Source organism: Lissotriton helveticus, chromosome 2_2 (genome assembly GCF_964261635.1).
Source record: "Lissotriton helveticus chromosome 2_2, aLisHel1.1, whole genome shotgun sequence".
NCBI lineage: Eukaryota > Metazoa > Chordata > Amphibia > Caudata > Salamandridae > Lissotriton > Lissotriton helveticus.
The window spans coordinates 487,921,223-487,942,348 of record NC_136060.1 but is presented as its reverse complement, the minus strand read 5'-3'; the positions used below and the strand labels follow the sequence as shown (position 1 = coordinate 487,942,348).

At 48.7% G+C, this 21,126-nt stretch overlaps 1 protein-coding gene across 1 annotated transcript in view; it reads right to left on the bottom strand.

The window, feature by feature from the left end:
- Window positions 1-21,126, bottom strand: part of LOC144821559 (uncharacterized) — a 227,148-nt gene that overhangs the window by 52,007 nt on the left and 154,015 nt on the right. The window contains exon 3 of the mRNA XM_078678745.1: window positions 8,004-8,102. Within this exon, the coding sequence (XP_078534871.1) occupies window positions 8,004-8,102 (99 nt within the window). The remainder of the gene's footprint in view (window positions 1-8,003; window positions 8,103-21,126) is intronic.

Below are 21,126 nucleotides of genomic sequence, written 5' to 3'. Positions count from 1 at the left end.
CCCCAAACATGTATTTCATCTGTGGCACGAAGGCCTACACCTGGCTCCCCAAAGGCTGGGGGGGCACTTGCTACATCTCCTTCGTCCTTCCTCCAACTTATGTGGCCCCAGCGAATCACCACAGACAAAAACGAGCAAAAGACGTTGAGCAAGCCGACTCAACAGGAGCACAGTTCCTCGATGCTATGAAAGGACTCGTCCCCCTCTGGGGCCCGATGGCAAACAGCCGTGCCATCCGACATTTGACTCAGGCAGTCGAGACAACCATGAACATCACAGCGGGCATCTTTGCCAACAACACTGCCGAGCTCCAAGCGGTCCGTTTGGTGGCTCTTCAGAACCGCCTCGTTCTAGATGTGGTTCTGGCGGACCGTGGAGGAGCATGCCGCATTATTGGGGCCAGCTGTTGTACATACATACCGGACAACTCACCCTCAGTGTACAAAGCCATCGAACATCTTCACAGACTCTCTTCGGAAGTTCACCAAGAGCAAGAAGAATGGTCGCTTGGTGGTTGGTTCTGGGACACCGTCAAAAGCTGGGGCTGGAGATTGCTCACCATTATCCTGATTCCCGTAGTTGTAATATGTGGCCTATGCTTAGGAATTCAATGTTTGCCACCTATGTGTTCTTTATGTGCGAGTTGTATTTTTCCCAAAACTGTGGACATTGGAAGCGAACATATGAGGGCATTATATGATACCGAAGTTAGGAATTTGATGAAAATTGACATTGAGTAAGCAAGTTGGCTAGATATGTTGAAAAGGGAGGACTGTTAAAAGTTAGGCTGAAAACCGTCAACATTATCGGCGCCCTCTTGCTCTCCTTAAACCTTTTGTGCGCGTAAAACAGCCGCCATTTTGGACACCATGGCTTCCCTGCTCTCGCCGAGAGCCAGCGCGTCTCTCTCTCTCCTAACTTCGCTGGCAACCCCCCTGCTTGCACCTGCCTTGAGTCATAAACCCCTCTTCGGCGCTGCTCTGCCCCAGGCCCTCATCCTGTTCCCAGCGCGACACCTCCCTGCTTCCCCGTCATGACCTCCGGCCCTTTTGATGCAAACCCCTTTTCCCCGTGTGCCCGTTTGTCTTCCCCGTTCCCAGGCCGACACCTAGCTCTGCCGATACCAATCTCTTGCCCCTCCCGATACAATAGGAAGCTTCCCTCCTCAAAGGACCCCCGAGATGATCAAAGCCTCCCCCCATCCCACGAGATCCGATCGAAACCCGCACACTCCGTGAATCGGCGGAATACCCAGCTGCGCGATGATCATCACCTGTTGTGAACGGGGCGGGGACTTCCACTGTAACCTTGCATGGGAACGGGCTGGGAAGGGGGGATTCTGAGGATGTCTTTCCGTACATCAAAGTATCAACGAGAATGTGTTACATGTAATAAAGAGATAAAACTTGTGTATAAGAGGCCAGGCCTCAGGGATGCAGTTAGAGCACCTCAGAACGATACCTTCTGTCCGTTTTCGTTGTGTTCTCCTCCGGAGCGAATAAAAACCCTGTTTCCTGCCTTCCAGTCTCCAGCGCCTGCCTCTTCAATAGTTTAACTTCTTTGTGGGTTCAAGAGGCCACATCGCCGGGCAATAATTAAGGATCTTATATTCTGGTTGGTAGTGCCCCCCAGTTGTATTTTTCCACAAGGGGAGGGGGCGGATTTGATAGAGAGGACCCGTGGGCCCCGAGAATCTACCAGCCACCACCCCTACCATTGTATAACTACTATGATTGCCTCGAAATGGTTGATTGACGGCGGGCCTCTATACCGGGGTTACCAGTGAAACTGGCAGTAAACGAATGTCTGAAGTATTCCCCCCAATCTGTAGCCAGGAGACGGAAACATCTGAGATCAGTGAAACATCCCTTGTTCTACACAAAGAAGATATTAATAGTGATGCTATGCTCTTAGACGAGGGGGAAATGGTAAATCCTCCTCTGCCGGGAAACACAACTCCCACACCCAACCAACCAGACACCCAAAAAGCCCCACAATTTTTAAACATTCTTTCGTGGAACGTGGCTGGCTTGTCAAATAAAATAGACACAGAGGCATGGGTGGAACTAACGCAATCAAATAGCGTCTGTCTCTTTCAAGAGACTTGGTCAAGGGACGAGACCCCCTTTCGGGGCTTTCAAACATTTTCAATCCCTGCTGTTTGGGGTGGGAAAGGCAGACCATCTGGAGGCTTAGCAACTTGGGTGGCCTCGGATACAGGATGCCGAGCCTCAAGATATCCAGTAGACTCTGTAGATATACTGGCTGTTGTCCTTGAATGGCCAGGTCCTTCCAAACTGTTGGTTATAAACATCTATTCAAGGCCAGTTAAAAATGGGTCCACCTCCAAAACTATAGAGTTTCTTTCTTGCCTACTGGAAACTATTCCCGCAGACATGTCTTATTTAATAGGAGGTGACTTCAATTCACATTTTGAGCCTTTACCTGGTCTACTCGATGGACCCTCCCTAGAGGAGGATTCGAGTTGGCAGGTTCCTCGGACAGAAGCACCTCCTCCAAGACTATGGACAACTCTGGCTGTCCAGATCAACACACTAAATCTCACACATGGGTTGAGAGCCTGTAACGGCCGCACTAGGTTCGACATTCCATCCAAATGTACTTTCAACAAACCAGGAAGGGAATCTAGAACTGACTACTTCCTTGTACAGTTAAAGGCATGGAAAAGGGTGGTTGATTTTAAAATAACAACAAGACATGATAGTGACCATAACACTCTGGAACTAGAGTACATTATCCCTTGGGAGAAAGTGATTGGCGAGGAGAAACAGACAGGAGGAATCCTCCTAGAGAATAGTAGGAGACGAATAAAATGGGATAGGCTTGTTTCCAGTGTAGAAAGGCTTCCCTCTCTCTACGCTGGCATTGTTCCTATTCTTCAGGAGGCTTTCGATTTGTGGGATCCACACCCCACATTAAATAGAAATAAGGACCTAGCCCAAATCCATACCCAATTAACTAAGAAGCTTGAAGCAGATCTTGACAATCTACTACTTCATGGTATAATCGCACTTGCCGTTTGGCAAAACAAGACCTTATTTCCACTATAAAAGAGGGAGGCAGTATGTCAGAGATCCGTTCTAAAAGGAGTGCATACAAATCACTTCTAGCAAATGCTAGAATGGAGTGGGATATACAACATTGGGAGAATCTGGCGGAGTCTCTAGTCGATAGGGACTCCCGCTGATTCTGGAGAATAATCAACCATGGGTCTGGGGAACTCCCATCTGCAATTGAACCAAACATTGCAGCCAATGTTTGGCAGGATCACTTCCAGGGCCTATACGCCCCCGAGGCTGAGGAGTTAGAGACATCTGCAGCTAGTGCCACCACTACAAATATACCAGCGCCTTTTAGCCTGAAAGACATCGAGACGGCCATATCGGGGTTGCCATCTGGAAAAGCCCCTGGTTTAGATGGGATCCCAGGTGACCTCTATAGGCAGGAACCTGTGATCTGGGCTCCATACCTGATGGTTTTATTCAATGCAGTGCTGGGGGGAATGGGCATACCAGATACTTGGCTGGGAGCAGAGGTAGTACCGACATATAAAAAGGGCTCGCCTCTGCTCCCCGCCAACTATCGCCCGATTAGCCTCATTGATGTTAGCCAAAAGCTGTTTGGAAGGTTGATCTTGGATAGGTTGCAATGTTGGATGGAAGAGACAGAGATCCTGAGCCCCCTCCAAGCGGGCTTCAGGAAGGGTGTCTCAACAGTGGACCAAATATTGAGACTAAATATTTTATTCTGGAAAACTGCATACTTAGAAGAGGGATCACTGTACGCAGTTTTTGTGGACCTCCGTGCCGCCTTCGACCTGGTCCCTCGGGCCAGGTTGTGGGCGGTACTAGAGGACATGGGCGTTCCGGGAGATATTCTCCAGATTCTCATTAGGCTCCACACAGACAATTATGCCCGGGTAAGATATGGAAAGGGAGGTAGGCTTACAGATAGGTTCCCTGTCCGACGCGGGGTAAGACAGGGATGCGTGCTGGCGCCGTCTTTGTTTTGTCTATTTACGAATGGGGTGATAGAGCACCTGAGTAGAATCCCTAATATTGACGCCCCACAACTAAACAGCAGTAGGGTGCCGGCGATTATGTTCGCGGACGACACCCTGCTGTTGTCAAAGACACCAATGGGGCTACAAAGGATCCTGGATGGATTCATGGACTTCTGTAATAAAAGGGGATTAGAAATAAACCCAGCGAAGACCAAATTTATGACCTTGAGCCACAAGCATAAAAGCTGTCCAAACCCACGCCTGGGATCAACATCTTTGGAGAGAGTTCAAGTGATTGAGTATCTGGGCATAACACTCAATCAAAATCTAACCTGGGTGCCACACAAAAGGAAAGCAACCACTAAACTAATCCAGAGGGTGGGTGCAATCACAAGAATTGCAAAAAAATCCCCTTTACGCCCATTGGCACCAGCAATACAAATTTACAAGGCCCAAGCACGAGGAGGCATAACTTATGGGGCTGAACTATGGGGACATACATAACTTCACTCTATACAAGTGGCCGAGAACAACTTCATTAGACACTTGACGGCCCTCCCCTCGAGCACTCCACTCCTTCCGCTGAGAATGGATTTGGCATTGTGTCCAGTCAGCGAAGAACTGAGCCTGAAACCACGCGCTTGTGGAGTAGTCAAGACTTGGGCCACTATAGAAGTGAACTACAGGAGCTCCTCAGAACGATACAAGTGTCCAAAATTCAATGGCTCAAGTATATTAGAGACATGTGTATGACCCTTGGAGTCCCAGAGCTATGGAACAGTCCTGAAGTAACGTCTGTAAGGCTTCCCCGGAAAGCACTCTCTAAACTTTTCCATGATTTTATGTTGCAAAGTTCCATCAGCGCAATCCGGGAGGGCTCACTAACTGACATATTCATTAAAACAAAAGACTCTTATAGCTTTGAAAATGTCCTTGATGCAATGTCCCCTGTGCACGCCAGAAAATTTTTTCTACAATGGAGATACAGTTCCTTACCTTTGAGGTCGCTCACTAAAAACTGGGATGGTAATCTGGTCTCACCCAACTGCCCTGCGTGTAATTACAAGCTTGAAAGAGATGTACACGTGGTCTTATTTTGTAAAGCCTACAGCAAAATAAGGAGCTATTGGCTCATCCCGTACTTAAGGAACTTGGGCTTTCGAACTTATGCCCCAGCCTACAGAGTCCTTAAAACTGACCTTGCACCTCCAACAGTGTTCGTTATGGCAAAATTTCTGATGGCAATGTGGAGAGTCCGCGCAAAAATTATAAGGGATTCCAACGCGCCTCGAACAATTTGTCCCTAAATTAGTTTAAAAATGCACATGTGGAACTATGAAAATGATTTTAATTTAAAAAATGCATTTCTGAAACCTATCAAATGATTTTATGGATCTTAACATTGATGAATTATTTTAACATACGATTTTATTGTTAATGGTCTAATGTTTGTCTACTTGCTTATCTTTTATGACCTCAACGGTCGAAATAAAGATTGTTTGACTTGAAATAGAAAGGAGAGAGGAGAGACGCAATGAGGGACAGAGAGAGACAAAGGGACAACGAATTTGCGTGATATAGAGGTAGAAGAGAGAGAGACAGAGTGAGAGATAGAATAGAGAGTACAGAGGAAGATGTTGTTGCTTCTTTGCGCCTGTCTATCACAAAGCATGGGGCCAGATCAGGCCTCAGGAATGGAGTGGCAGTTTTTGCAGTCTGGATGAAATAGCTACGCCTGCACCCTTTGATCGCTGGTGCACGGGAGTATCAGATCTGAGCTGAGACTTTACTCTGGAATATATTTGTTCATTTTGTCCCGGTTTTTAGATCCCGATCTTTACATTCAGATATAATTACAGCAATATTTCATGCACTTTGTCTCCGCACTTCAAGGATAGCAGTGGTGATTTGATGCATCTGATATTTGATGGCACTTTTTATTCAGATGGTTCCAGGAGACGACGTTGGTATTATGTGTGATTTCTTCTAATTTTGAACAGGGGTCGCTTCGCACTAATCCCGGTCTCAGAGATGAGGAGAACCTCAGGTATCTGACCGGTGACAAGATCATTCATGAGTGAACTATCGGTTCTGAGACATAGAACAGAAGGAGAGCCAAGATAGCGCTGTTGGTCAGAGTGCACGGGTGCATTTGAACGGCGCTATGCGCAGGGCATGGCCGTGCCTGAGAAAGATGACAAACAAGCAGATCATAGATGGAATCGAAGCTGTACCGAGGTGGGGGCTAAAGGAAACCAAAAGAAGTGAACAGTTGCAAAGGGACAACAAATACAGTTAGATGAAGGGCAGGGCGACAAACAAGAAAGGAAACAAGACGGAGGGCATGAGTGAACTATCGGTTCTGAGACATAGAACAGAAGGAGAGCCAAGATAGCGCTGTTGGTCAGAGTGCACGGGTGCATTTGAACGGCGCTAGGCGCAGGGCATGGCCGTGCCTGAGAAAGATGACAAACAAGCAGATCATAGATGGAATCGAAGCTGTACCGAGGTGGGGGCTAAAGGAAACCAAAAGAAGTGAACAGTTGCAAAGGGACAACAAATACAGTCAGATGAAGGGCAGGGCGACAAACAAGAAAGGAAACAAGACGGAGGGCATTGCTGTGGGGAGGGGGGGAGGAGAAATGCACACGGCGGGCAGGGGAGGGGGCGGAGCGGGGAGAGCGGCATGAGGGTGTGAAGCAGCCGGGGCCTTTGAAGTGAAGCTAAGCTTCACTTCAAAGGTGTGGGAGGAGTGCGGCTGAGGGAACAGACGGCGATTTGGTGATGTGCACGCGCATTTTAGGTCAATGCGCTTGCGCATTGACCTAAAAGTCACGGGCACAGCACCAAATCGCCACAGTTAGTTAAACTTTGTTTAAAGCCCTATAGTCTCGCTTCTCTCAATGCGCATGCGCATTGATAGGTCACGAGACCTACAAACAGACATGAATACCGGCATATTAAAAAACAGGCAAAGAGCGCAAGGTGTGCACGACTGGGACTCTTGGCATTAAATAGCTTCCAGGGCACCAGTAACATGCAGAGGTTAGGCGGATAGAAGCAAAAGCAACACTGCATTCCCAACTGAACAGAGGCAAGTGATGCTTTAGCGACCCCCCCCCATATTCTGACGTACACAACAAATTCGAAAATAATAGCATCACAGAATGTCAACTAGATGAGACAAGCCAACTAGTGAGCATTTACTGGTAAAACTAGTAACTCCCGGGTATGGACGAGGCTTTCCCGGGATTCCCACTCCTACACAATGTTCTTACCCAGAGGTTTACAACAACAGTCAGAAAAATCTAGACCGCCTCGCCCTATTTTCTTTACACCAATGCAGCCACAACATTTACTAAACTAGCGAGAGTGTTGACATCAGCCTGTGATGTGAAATGATGGATCCCAAAGCAGACATTGATACCGCACATTTCCAAGCGGCGTTGCTTCAAAGATATGCAAATCCGGGCCTCCGTCTGTTTCACAAGCAGGCTCGCATTACAAAGAGAGTTATTTCACACAAAACACTAGCTAAACAGAATTGTTTCACCCGTGTTATGTGTTACTAGTTACAACGCCAAAGATAATTACACGAATACAGCATACAACTCTGGAAGCAAACATATAACTTTAGCTGTAACATGTCACCCTACTTCTGTCAGTTTTAAAGTATTACAACTTGCAGTTTAGACTTATTTACAAGTTGTGATCGATTACCTAACATCAGTAGTGATGTTGTTAATCTACACTCTAGACCAAGGATTCTGCCTGTATTTTTCAGTATGACAGGTGCAAGTCACAAGCTTGCTATGGAGTACAGGTGGAAAACAGCGTCACAACATAAGCCTTCCTTCGAGCCGCTAAGATCCCTGAAAAGGGGTCCACGTAGAGGACCCCTCCTGTCCAATGATGTGGATGCACAAACACATTGTTATGTGCTTCGAGAGCCGTCAGCTGGGCGATAAAACATGCTTACCATGCTGAACTCCAGGAAGTCGCTGAGTTCTTTGTCTGTCCCGACTGCGGTCATTCTTTGCTGTTGATTCATGCTCCCGCAGGCTTGGTGCTGGCAGTCCTGGAGGGGAACATGTGGGGGAGAGAGGGTTAAAGGACGGAGGGTGCAGCCCACAGGAAACAGATACAGATTAAAGGGTCTCAATCTGACACCACCGGCCCTCCCACCACACCACAAGCAAACACAGAGAGCCAGGACATAGTGCCAATATCGGCGCCACTCACCAGCCCGCTCGCAGTAACATACATTTCGCAGAAATAAGCAGACAAGACAACTTTTTTGTTGGAGAAAAGTAGCTGCAGGTTTATTAGCATATACACAATGCCAACAAGGTGGGTTATCTTACAGGCGATCCAAAAGGCAAGCCGCCCCTCGCGACCTACCACCTGATGGGCCAATTTGCAACGTGGCCTTAGCCAATCGTTGCTTAGCGGTTATGGGAGGAGATAGCCTCTCCCAATTCCGATGAACCATTGGTCCACCCTCTTGCTCACGCCCCCCCCACGAGGGGCGGAGCGTTCAAGCGACCCCCGGTTGTACAGGTTTCCAACCGCCCGTAGGATAGCGGGGCGCCGTCGTACCCCCAGGGTCCACCGCACAGACTTCCTGGGGATATTAGGCCTCAGCATCCTTTGTGCTCCTGAAGAGGGTACTCCACAGACCTGGGTGTGGCGACCGTCGCAGCCAGGGCCCCCCACCAAGGCCGGCATTCCTCCTAGCTGTTCCTACTTGCTATTACTAGGGTCTCTTCCCTGTTCAGAAAAAACAGGTCCATGCCAACGTGGACCGCTGACCCAAACGTCCAGCAACACCAAGGGAGTTTGGCTTATAGCCCACATGTAAAAGGCCAAATCTCTGCCCACGATATTTACGCATGGCGCAGCAAACCTCGTGCGAGCCAGCTGCCTCACTGTCCCAGACAGGGCAACATGCCACTGGAGCTCGGGATAAGAAATCAGACCACAGAGCTCATCTGACACCAACGTGAGGGCAATTCCCCTAGTGTTCTTCCTCTAAAGTGCATGCTAGCCCCAGAGCCCAGACAAATTAACAATATTTCTCCAAAGCTCCACGGCGACACAGCCTGGTGTCACAACAAGGTGGAGGGAAAGAGTACTGAAAACCTCCATGAAGGGCCAACTAGTGCAGACACCCTGCTTGCTGACCCAGTGACCGGACACAGTAGACCCGGTCCCTGCTAACCACCCGTGTGAGCTTTGAATACTTCCACCAGGCCGTAGTCGGGCTATCAGGTTTTGTGTCACCTGCTTAGCTGAGATCCCATAGGGGGATCCGCTGGGACCCATATGTGTCCCAGCAAATACTGCGTCATGCACTAGGCCCCTAATGCCCCTCTCCATCCCAAAAGGACATCTGAGAGCCCGATGCCCCATCGCAGCTTTAGGTTAATGGCCTAGGGCTTCGCACCCCCAGTCAGTGTGTGTGACCTGCATTAATTGAAAGTGACCAGAAAATGTGAGTGACTTGACCGATCGCGAGGATCAACCCCTTGTCCATGCCTGGCCCCATCACATAATACATTAGTTGGGCAGCCCACCGCTGGTCGCAAGCTTCTCCATCAAGCGTATAGGGCCAGTGAGAGATTCGCACAGGCAACATCCCTTATGACACTGTGTAGGGATCTCCTCGTGATAGACACTTGTGCACGTCGTCCCCTTGTGCCTGGACTGCGTTGTACCCTAGGAAGCTTAAACAAGCAGCCTATACAACTGTATGTGCATCCTGTGGCACTATGGGAACTAAAACTACCTCATCTCACTACCTGGTAAGTGAACGCTGCCAAAGGAATCCAGACTACCTTACCTGAAAACAACTAAATAGATACTGTCTGGGTGAAAAGCACCCCAACTGAACAAGGCCGTTGTCCGCGGGAGCCGAAACCTGTCTGACTGTCTACAAGGAAAGACTTGATACTGTCTGGGCAAACCAGCAGGACCATCTCGTGGTGCATGCCTGCCCATCCATCCTCCCATCTGTTGACGTAGACAAAGCTCTTAAGTTGTGCAAGCTAACGAAGCCACACTTGGAGATATCATGCATACCCGCCCAAGAACTGGCCACACTTAACCGGGCTACACGGTAAAATTGCTACGTGTAAGGATTTCAATAGTACAGTACAAAAGGGAGGGAGGTAAGTTCACTGCCGTTCACAGGCCGTAAAGAGTTTGCCTAGGTCACATCCCTACAACACCGTGCAAGGTACTCCTAATACTTGTAAATAGTACCAAAGAGACCCCCTTTGCCTGTATTACATTGGGCCCTAAGCATAAAACAAGCAGCCTAACCAACCGTGTCAACATGCAGTGCATCTAGAAACACCACTACTCGCTCACTATTACTTCCTGGCCTGCTAAACTACACAAGAAAAGGCCCCCACTTCGGTACCTAACAACTACTAAATTAAATATAATACTCTAAAAGGCCAAGGATAAGGCTGCATATGTCAAAAATTCCCGAGCTAGACGTATGCCTGTGTGAAACAATGACGTATATCCGCTACTTTGGGAGTCAAAGTGCCAGTCAATGCTGCTTAGTTGCACAAGATAAAGATGCCACAATAAATCTTACTAGTATAGTCGACCACGAACTAGCCACCCTATACAGGGCTACCCGGGATCAACCGCTATGTGAGACATTTCCATGGTACAGAGCACAAAGAGTGACATTGGTTCTTCCCCTGAAGTTTGTAAAAGGACTGTATTACCTGCCCCTTCTGGGCCCTACCCGTAAAACCCAGCCAAAACAATTGCAGGCCCACCTGCTAAGACACAACCCAAACTGGGTGAAACGTGCCAATAAGTGTCCAACTTAATCTGTGCACAAGAAATTAAACAAACCGATAAATCCACAGGGAAAGTCACAATAAACTTGACTTACTCCGTGGCGTCGAGCGGTCCTCTCTGAAAGCCAGCAGTGCTGAGGATGACAATAGAGGGACGGTGCCGCAGACCAGAAACAACCACCCTACTCAATCGAGCACTGATAACTTGCTTCTGCAAAAACAGTGGAGGGCCATAGCCGCACCTCCGGGAGTCCAGGCTTGACTCTCCTTACAGAGTTAAAAGTTACCAGTATGACAAGAGTGTGCCCGCCCACTAAATGAGCAGGGGGAATCGTGAGGGCCCCTCCCCCCTTGTGAGACCCGGGTGGATGTCATGACATAAAATTATAATTAATTATTGTGTCCAGGTATATTATTGCCCAGCTAGTAAAGGAGTTCAGTAATAGCTGAATTTGACAGTTCCAAACTATTAACACAATATTACAAGCTGCACTTAGTAACGTAAGCACTCCTGCGATCCCTATCAAGAGGAGGCATGAGCGTCGCCTGCTAGAAACATGCGCATGAGAAAATATGTCACAAAATACAAGTAACTACCTTTACTACATGTTAGAAAAAGCATGCCCCATAACACTAACGGTGAAAGCTTTTACCCTGCCAGCGTTGTGAGGCTTCCTGGTGCATCCGGTCGAAAGCAATAAACGCTAATAATTAGAACCTTACCCTTAACAGTCACCATCACTAGCACCGGGACGAGCAACAATCTCAGGCAACTCAGCAGCTTCCCTCAAACTTTGACTGCTGCTTAATTGCTCAAAACACTGGAAGCTAATAGCTTGGTACCCTGAGTGACCCCTGCTAGCCCTCCTTGCGAGGGGTGGTCCAAATGGACTCCTTCTCTTGCACCATTTAGTAGCTGTGCCCTTAGAAGACCTTTGTCGCTCTGCAGTCACCTAATGGTTCTCGCCCTGCGCTAGCAGCTCACTTCGGCTTTGGACCAAACAATCCACCAAGATCCTCCTCAGACATCGCATCTAGTATGTGATCAACACGCCTTATTCCATTTACCGCAAGCAAGACTATAGCCTCCAAATTAAATCGGGAGTCACAGCCATTACTCAGAACAAGGTCGGGCACAACCTAAATATACTGATGCCCAACTGCTAACTACAACCCTGATAGTCATGTACGTGTGCAATACAGTTTATTCCGTGCCCATGCAGCAAGGAATGTATTTGGCAGCAGGCAACAGAATTCTAATGCAACTTGAAACCAGCGAAGTATTCACACAATGCCACAAGGCGAACCCACTTAGTTTACGACACATGCCCTCATAGGCACCAACGGGACAAGCCGAGGTTTGTACAGAGTATCCCAACTCCAAGAGAAAGCACCCACCAACCAATTCACTGCGCAGATCACCCACCCAGGCACCTGACCCGCCGGCCATATCCGGGGACGCTACCTGTTCTGCACTATCCCGAAGCCCCCCGGGAACAGGCACTTCAAAGCCGCCGATACTATGCCCGAAAAGCGATCGCATGAAATGGCTGGAGAAACCTTAAGAGACACGTACAGCACCAATGGAAAATTACGCTTACAAGACCTAGAAGCTAGGATCTAATAAAACAGACCCCACTCGGCAGAAGAGTCGGGGACACGATCCCGTTAGATATCTTACTGATCCTGAGGCATCTTCCAGTACTAAATTCTCAAATCCTGGCCTGAAAACCAGGTAACTGCAACAATGTCGAACAAACTTTCACCACTACCAATCCTCCAGCAGCACCCTGCCGGGCCGTGAAAATGACATCTGCTGATATTTGAACCCCGCAAGTGGCACGGGGGCAGGTGTCTTTAGTATAATCCACATGAGCGTGTGGTCATAACGGCGCCTGCCGAAGGGAGGACAGAACTGGGAACCTCAAAATAAATGGCACACGCTCGCTGGTTAGAGCCATCAACACTCTAATTAACTTCCCATCGTCGTGTACTTATCTGGCACAAGGAAAACCGAGAGGGAATGGCTCGCTTGCATGAGCACCGGTTGTGATATCACAAGGCCCGGGAGAATCGTAGCTTACATTCTCAAAATTCACTTTACAATGGTGCTGTTGAAAATCAATACGGTTTTGTGAACATTATCTGCGCCATCTTGCCTCTTCCCCTGATGCCACACTTTTTGTCGTGCGCACCCGCCATTTTAGAATGCCCTGATCAGAACGAGCCCTTTTTCATGCCGCTGGCCCCTGACATAGCCCTTCGCCTTCACTAAAGCCTGCACGCTGACCAAACCCCCCTGCTTGCACCTGCCTCGAGTCATAAAACCCCTCTCCGGCGCTGCTCTGCCCCAGGCCCTCATCCTGTTCCCAGCGCGACACCTCCCTTCTTCCCTTTCATGATCCCCGGCCCTTAGATGCAAACCCCCTTTTTCCCCGTGTGCCCGTTTGTCTTCCCCGTTCCCAGGCCGACACCCAGCTCTGCCGATACCATTCCTTGCCCCTCCCCGTACAATAGAAAGCTTCCCCCATCAAAGGATCCCCGGGTTGATCAAAGCCCCCACTCCATGAGATCCGATCAAACCCCCCACATCCCGTGAATCGGCGGAATATCCAGCTGCGCGATACTCATCACCTGTTGTGACTAGGGTGGGGACTTCAACTGTAAATGTGTGTGGGAACGGGCCCAAAGGGGAGTTCCGGGAATGTCTTTTCCATACATCAAAGCTTTAACATGAATATGTAATCTGCAATAAAGTCATAAAACAGTGTATAAGAGGCCAGGCCTCAGAAATGTAGTTAGAGCACCTCAGAACGATACCTTCTGCCCGTTTTGTTGTGTTCTCCTCCGGAGAGAATAAAAACCTTGTTTCCTGCCTTCCAGTCTCCAGCGCCTGCCTCTTCATTGATTAAATAACTAGAGGGTCACAGAGGCAATACCGCCGGGCAAATACCGATTGTCCCCGACCCGACCCAGGTTTCAACAATTGGCGTCCCAAGCGTGGGGCCCATCAGCGACTCGTGGATCCAGTGGGAGAGGTCCTGACGACAGAGTGAACGACTGCAACGATCGGGAGAGCTCTTGCCCAATAGACCCTCGTCTGGCAGCCGATCATCCGAACTTCACTAGTTCCGAACAGACCTCTCTCGAGTGATCTACGGTCCTGACTGGGGACCATTAGGAGTGCCGTGAGAAATACGAGAAAAAGAGGACGATCGGGCGCTGGATTCGGAAGACAAGAAACTGTCCACATGGTCCGGGTAAGGTCGTGTAATCACGACAAGTTGCGAAATGATTGCTTGATTGTTTGATTGCTTGATTGTTTAAAAAATACTAGTATTGCTCTTTATTTATTTGGAGATTCACTGTCTACAAACGGAGAAACAACGGGCTCTCTCTTTGCAAGCAGTGGAGGATAGGTAGGGCAGCAGCCGTGCTTATTTTTTCTCCCCCACTCAATAATTACTTGAAACTGAACTGTTGTTCGCAAAACTATTGTTTCCTGGAGATTCCCTGTCTGCAAACAGGGAAGAGACCACCCTTTTTGCAGATAGTGAAAAGGGTAGGTAACGCAGATCTTTGCGGACCTACTCATTCTCCCCATTGTTATTTATTGGTCTTTTTGTTATTTTTGATCCATGAGGTATTCACTGCCTGCAAACAACGTAGAATAGAAATATTCTGTCCAGTCTTTGCACCTAGTGATAAGATAGGCAGTGCTGACTTTTTAGTCCCTCGTTACGAGCCGTCATGTCTGTCTTCTCCCCACTGATTAGTAGCCTGTTTAGCCCGGACCGTGTATTAGAGGTGGACCATATAGCTCCACTAGAAGGCACCCCTAATAAGGACATGTTCATAAACTATGGATTAGTCACCATAGCCTATAATAAATTGTGGCACAGGTATACCGAAGAAAGTCAAGACAAACAGTGGCCACTGGCAGGATCCTTTGACCTTGATAAAATAGAAACGTTAGAAATAGCCCTTCGAAATAATAAGACAACGCCAATTATGCTCGACAGTCTCGGTATGTGGCGCAGAGAGGCTATGCAACGACAGAGAAAAGACGAGGACAAACCAAGTAGAGAAATATACCGACAGGACAACCCCAGGACACCGCTACCCACAACTTATCCCCCGACACTATGCAAAAGACGACCAGACTTAGGGCCAGACCAATGCGCTTTTTGTAGGTATGTCGGACACTGGAAAGCCCAATGCCCGACTCTACTGAGCGTGAGTAAAGGCAAAGGGCCGACAGGAACGACAGACCGGCAGTACGAGAAAAAGCGCGAGACAAAGAAGGACCCGACTTACATAGACAGACCAGATAGAACCACCACGTTTGATTATGCCCGATGGCACAGATTTCGCCAGGACAATTTCAGCGGCATGCTCAAGTTCTCCTAGGTCGGGCAACGTCAAGACGGGAACCCAGCCTCGCTTTAAAATTCACAGACGGAAAGAGATAATCATGACCAATAACTGTTTTATATTCGTCTTGGGTCTTTGTATGTCGTACTTGTACTGTCCCCCGTCTGAGTTTGTGTGTATGTAATGTACGAATCTGCGTCATCCCTCTACACGTGTTTCCGTGTTACTCAACCTCTGTTAGCAGAAACTTAACATAAAAGCAACCTGGAAAGAAAGAAATGGTAAAACAAAATCCGTAGACCATTGATGAACTTGAACTTTTAATTTAGCACAACAAACAAGGAATAATAACGGTAAACTGTAGAAAATGAAAGTCAAACAGAACATTCGCGCCCCCCCATTCTGGAACCTTCCAAAGTAGGGCAGGGTTACGGCTACGCCCAACCAACGACAACCCATATAAGGCGGGCCCGGCTGCCAACTCTTGGTCAGGAAATCTTAACGTATGGGGGAGCCGGAGGAGAGGCAGGAGCCAGCAGCCTGGGCAGTTGTAGGTAGTCCCGCCACATGTCTCCTCGGCCAGCCGCAACGGGCCTGGATAGACTTAAGTAGTCCCGCCACATGTCCAGAGAAGAACGAGGCACCTCTTCCTTTTCCCTTCCGTAACAGCCGCAGCAGCTCTGGACGGCGGGATGTCCTGCACGTACCTCCACAACAATTTGTCCAAGTTGGGCTGGGAGGGAGAGGCGACGCGGACGAGCCTCTCCCACCTCCACCGATAGGAGGTCTCCCAGCCCCCGGCCCGACGCCGAACACCCCCAGTCAGGCGATGGTGCCAATACTTCCACAGCACCGAACACACCATGGTGGCACCCCAGTACTTGCGCAGCACCGAACGTGCAATGGTGGCCATATTTTCGGAACACCGAACCTGCAATGACTGCACTGATACTCGTGCCGCGCCGAATGCGCGCCACAGGTGGCCATACTCCCAAAGCACTGAGCACAAGACTTGGGGAACACCGGATGTGGAGAGACCTTCATGCGGGGCGATGAAAAAGAACAGCATGGAGTGCACCGGGAGAAGGAGACGGCGCGAACGAGTCTCCCTCGCCCCCCCCCCAGGTGGGGGCATCACAGCTGCACCCCAGCTGAACGTCCCGCTTTCACACAACAGGGACCTCTTCCTTTCACTCCGAAGGATCTCTTCCGCTCTTGCAAACTCGACGAGAGTGGCCCCTGTAGGGCCTCAAAATGGCGTCTGGGTCCGCTGGAAGGCGGGCCCCGGCCACTAGAGTAACTTTGACCAGCAATATAACTCGGACATTTGCCCACAGGGGCACGAGCCCCCATCTCCGACAGCATCTCCGCAGCCTTGGAGACCCTACAAAAGTCCCCGGCGGAACCTTCGGCCTCTGCAGGTTTCCGGTAAGGGACGGCTGCCTTGATCGCCAACGAAATAAACGTGACATTGCCACTCCCTCTGTTAGCATGAATTCTAGAACTGCCGAAAAGGACTCTGGTCCAACTGCCAGTAATGGGAAACATTTCCCCCTGATGCTGCTTCCGGACTGAGCCGGCCCCGCCCAAGATGGCGCTGGTATCAATCGGAACTTACGAACACCTCGTGGTGTTCCTTCGCACTAATATAAACTTGATGTTCTGAGACTTTATATGATCCTTTGTACACTTGGCAAGGAGAGCTCACTCGACGAACAGTATGAAAGGATCCCGTTACAAATGTTGATCACAAATGTACAATGTATTATATTTTTTTATATAGCTGATGTATAACCTCATCTACGACGCACACATACGGTATACATATAGGAAATCTGATTGCAACTATTATGATTATGCTTCTAAATTATGAAAATAAATGCCCCCTCCGAACCCCCAGCCAATTAATAGACGTTTTTAGTTTCTTACAAATGAATGAATAAAACTTTCCGATGTTTTTATTGCTGCAAACGACACCCCCACTGTACGCACTTTAGCCATTGCCACGACCGGCCAAATACGACCGCACCCTCATAATCCACGTGTTGAAATGATTTTGCAAAATAAAGTTTTTTGAAACTATGGACGGGTATCGCATGCTTTATTTTAAAAAAATGTGGGATCGGTGGGAAAGTTCTTTTCTGTGCACCCTACTCTGCTCTCTCTTTAAGGTTAAAAGAAAGATGGTTGCCCAGCCCTGGAGGACGGATCGGATCGACAACACGACACTCCGCCTTCGAAGTACGCGACTGACCCATGAACTCTCGCGTAGAGGAAGACCTTGACTTCCAAGGATGGGTAAAACGAACGGTGTAAATGAGGGAATGTAAAAGGAGGGTGAAATGAAATAATGTAAATGTTATAAAGTACAACGTTCCAAGGTATCAGGGAACGGAGCTGACCCAAGAACCGAAGAACCTTAGAACGCCACAGCGTTGAAAGAGGTTTAAGGATCCCGATAGTGAGATACATCCTTTGACTAGATACCTCGCACTAAGCACCTCTGGTTTCCTTTTCACGTTTCCCCGCACACGACCTATATGGACCCACTACCCCCCTCGACTCCAGAAACCATATCCCCGGGGACCCTGCCCCGAGGAGGAAAGACGAGTAAGAGGTAAGTAAAGGACTTATGAATCCATGTATTTGAATATGCGCGAATGCTGTCTCCCCCACCCCCTTTTTTTCCTCCCTCTGCAGGTTACATCAGAGATTACAGCCGAGGTGTGGCGAAGATCTGAAGCCTTGCCATGTCTAATACACGAAGCAGACTAGCGCCGCAAGGTGGTGCCTAAGCACGCCTGCAAACTACTCACGTGTCGAACAAACCCGAAAAAAAATTAGCACAACCTGATAAAAAGTGATCGCCCTTAAACCAGACCGGACGAATGAACGCATGTCACGTATGATGCGAAACTATGAGAGAATGTGTGTGTGTGACTGAGGCGTTGACCCAACTGGTCGAAGGACCGAGAATGCGAGAAAGTGCGACAAAATGGTACCTCCTTTCTTCTTTCCTTTTTCTCAAGGCACGTCCCCTCTACCCTGTCTAATGCTCAAACTGCGTGATTACAAGATTCTAACGCAGACCCGTGAATGCCCTTTACTGTGTAATGCACTAAATAGCCTTTCTTGAATACACTGCCACCCTCTCTGTTGCACGTGTACTATTTAGCCTGCCGTTGCGCTCTCTCTCTCTCTCTCTCTCTCTCTCTCTCTCTCTCTCTCTCTCTCTCTCTCTCTCTCTCTCTCTCTCTCTCTCTCTCTCTCTCTCTCTCTCTCTCTCTCTCTCTCTCTCTCTCTCTCCCTCTATTTTTGCACTCCCACTCTTCCGAGTGATTAGCCCCGAAATTGGCAGACTGCCACCCCTAGCGCACCACCTAATTGGCTTCAAATACCGTCAGTATTTGCACAAAAACTTGTCTTTAATACAATCACCCTGAGACCGTGTCATTACCTCTCCTTTTCCGCTAGAAGTCAATGAACCGAGGTTGGGCCGTAAGGGAAAGGACAGGTAAGACGACAGAGGTTCCCTAATCTGGCCCGTAATAAGGGAACTACATGTCAACGGCTCCTATGGTATAAAACAAGGACCCCAGAATACGCGACCCTCCCCGCCCCGAATTGTCGCAATACCCAAACAGGAAAAATGATCACCCCTGTTACATCCCTTGTATCAGCCGCTCCAAATTGGAGTTATGAAACTACCCCTCATTCCCGGTTGGGAGAGATGGGTCGATTTACGCCCTTACCATAAGTTTTCTATGTCCCTAGGTGTCTTCCGATGAGACCCCTGTCTTCTCTAATTTAGTAATCCGGCCGCGAGAGGCTGCATAGGGACCAGAATGATGTTTTGCAAAGTTTAAGATTAGACTGGAGCAAAGAAAACCATTACACTGTACCATGCCGAAAGCGAAAATGTTCAGTTGAAAAGCAGGAGGCATTGATAGAAAATAAATGTTTAGCCTATGTTCGTCCATCAGCAAAATATCTGTTTAGTACCATGTCGATAGCACACAGTACCCTTGGTAAATATAAAGCCCTAGAGAACGGCACATCTTTGTCAAACCCGTCTTACGAAGGTGGGTCACCATCAGATGAACTGTCGTGACTGTAATAAATAATTGTGAAGGAAAGTCATAGTAAATCCAACAGGCTCGTCACCGGTCATTCATATGCCAGTTGTGAACATTAATATAACGGACATTTTCATTCTTTGCCTGGAGCTGGGAGAGAAATAGACTTTTTGATTATCTTCATCTGCAAATTCTCTAAAGACTGTCTTTTCAAACTTGTTTAAGGGTACTGCTGTTGGAGGAGAGAAGGACCGGATGTGGGAGCACGAGGCCTGACTGCAGACTAAGGAACACCTGCGACATTAGCCAAGGCGAGACCACGACAGAAAAGAGCTGCAGGACGAGGCACTGTTTTCGACAACATGAGAAGAAAGGGCCGACCTGATGCCCCTGCTCGATGTCCAGCGTTTGCCGACAAGTCCCCGCTCTCTGAATTCCGTCACACGCCCGCCTATCTGAAGTCTCTCGTTCCCCTAGTTTGTTCCTAATTTGGCCTTGCTCCATCCCCCTTTTTCTCCGACCTACCCTATGGCCTGTTTTGTACGCTCTTCTTCCATCTGAACTTTCTGACAATCACCTCAAAGGACACAGGGCGAAAAGGACCTTTTCGACCAGAAACGCGAGGAAAGGGTCGTGCCCTGCAACGCAGAACTTAGAATAGAGCTGGACTTGTAGCTCCACCGCCGGTGCTCCACAGCGCCAACGAAAGACAACAAAGAATAATGAGAACTCGTTAACTTCGAACATTTGACATCCTCAATCGCCGTTTCTGCTATGCCTCATTTCTCTCCCAGCCGCCATTGTATTGATCATGCTCCAATCCGAATCTGATATATGTAATAACCTACTAGTCCACATTATGAAATGTACTTGCTGCTCTCGCTACAGAATCGTTTTTGTATTGCATTTCTATGACTTTCCTGCTAAAACAAATTGATCAAAGTTTATCAAATAGGTCCACCTCCTAAAACTAGAAATGTTAAAATGTATTGTTTACAACTCTTTTTCATCTAGGGTTCCTACCGTTTTCTTTCTCATGCCCACCACAATAGAACCGAGTAGAAAATGAACCAGCAAGATGTCTTGAATATGTTAAAGGGAGGACTGTTGAAAATTAATACGGTTTTGTGAACATTATCTGCGCCATCTTGCCTCTTCCCCTGATGCCACACTTTTTGTCGTGCGCACCCGCCATTTTAGAATGCCCTGATCAGAACGAACCCTTTTTCATGCCGCTGGCCCCTGACATAGCCCTTCGCCTTCACTAAAGCCTGCACGCTGACCAAACCCCCCTGCTTGCACCTGCCTCGAGTCATAAAACCCCTCTCCGGCGCTGCTCTGCCCCAGGCCCTCATCCTGTTCCCAGCGCGACACCTCCCTTCTTCCCTTTCATGATCCCCGGCCCTTAGATGCAAACCCCCTTTTTCCCCGTGTGCCCGTTTGTCTTCCCCGTTCCCAGGCCGACACCCAGCTCTGCCGATACCATTCCTTGCCCCTCCCCGTACAATAGAAAGCTTCCCCCATCAAAGGATCCCCGGGTTGATCAAAGCCCCCACTCCATGAGATCCGATCAAACCCCCCACATCCCGTGAATCGGCGGAATATCCAGCTGCGCGATACTCATCACCTGTTGTGACTAGGGTGGGGACTTCAACTGTAAATGTGTGTGGGAACGGGCCCAAAGGGGAGTTCCGGGAATGTCTTTTCCATACATCAAAGCTTTAACATGAATATGTAATCTGCAATAAAGTCATAAAACAGTGTATAAGAGGCCAGGCCTCAGAAATGTAGTTAGAGCACCTCAGAACGATACCTTCTGCCCGTTTTGTTG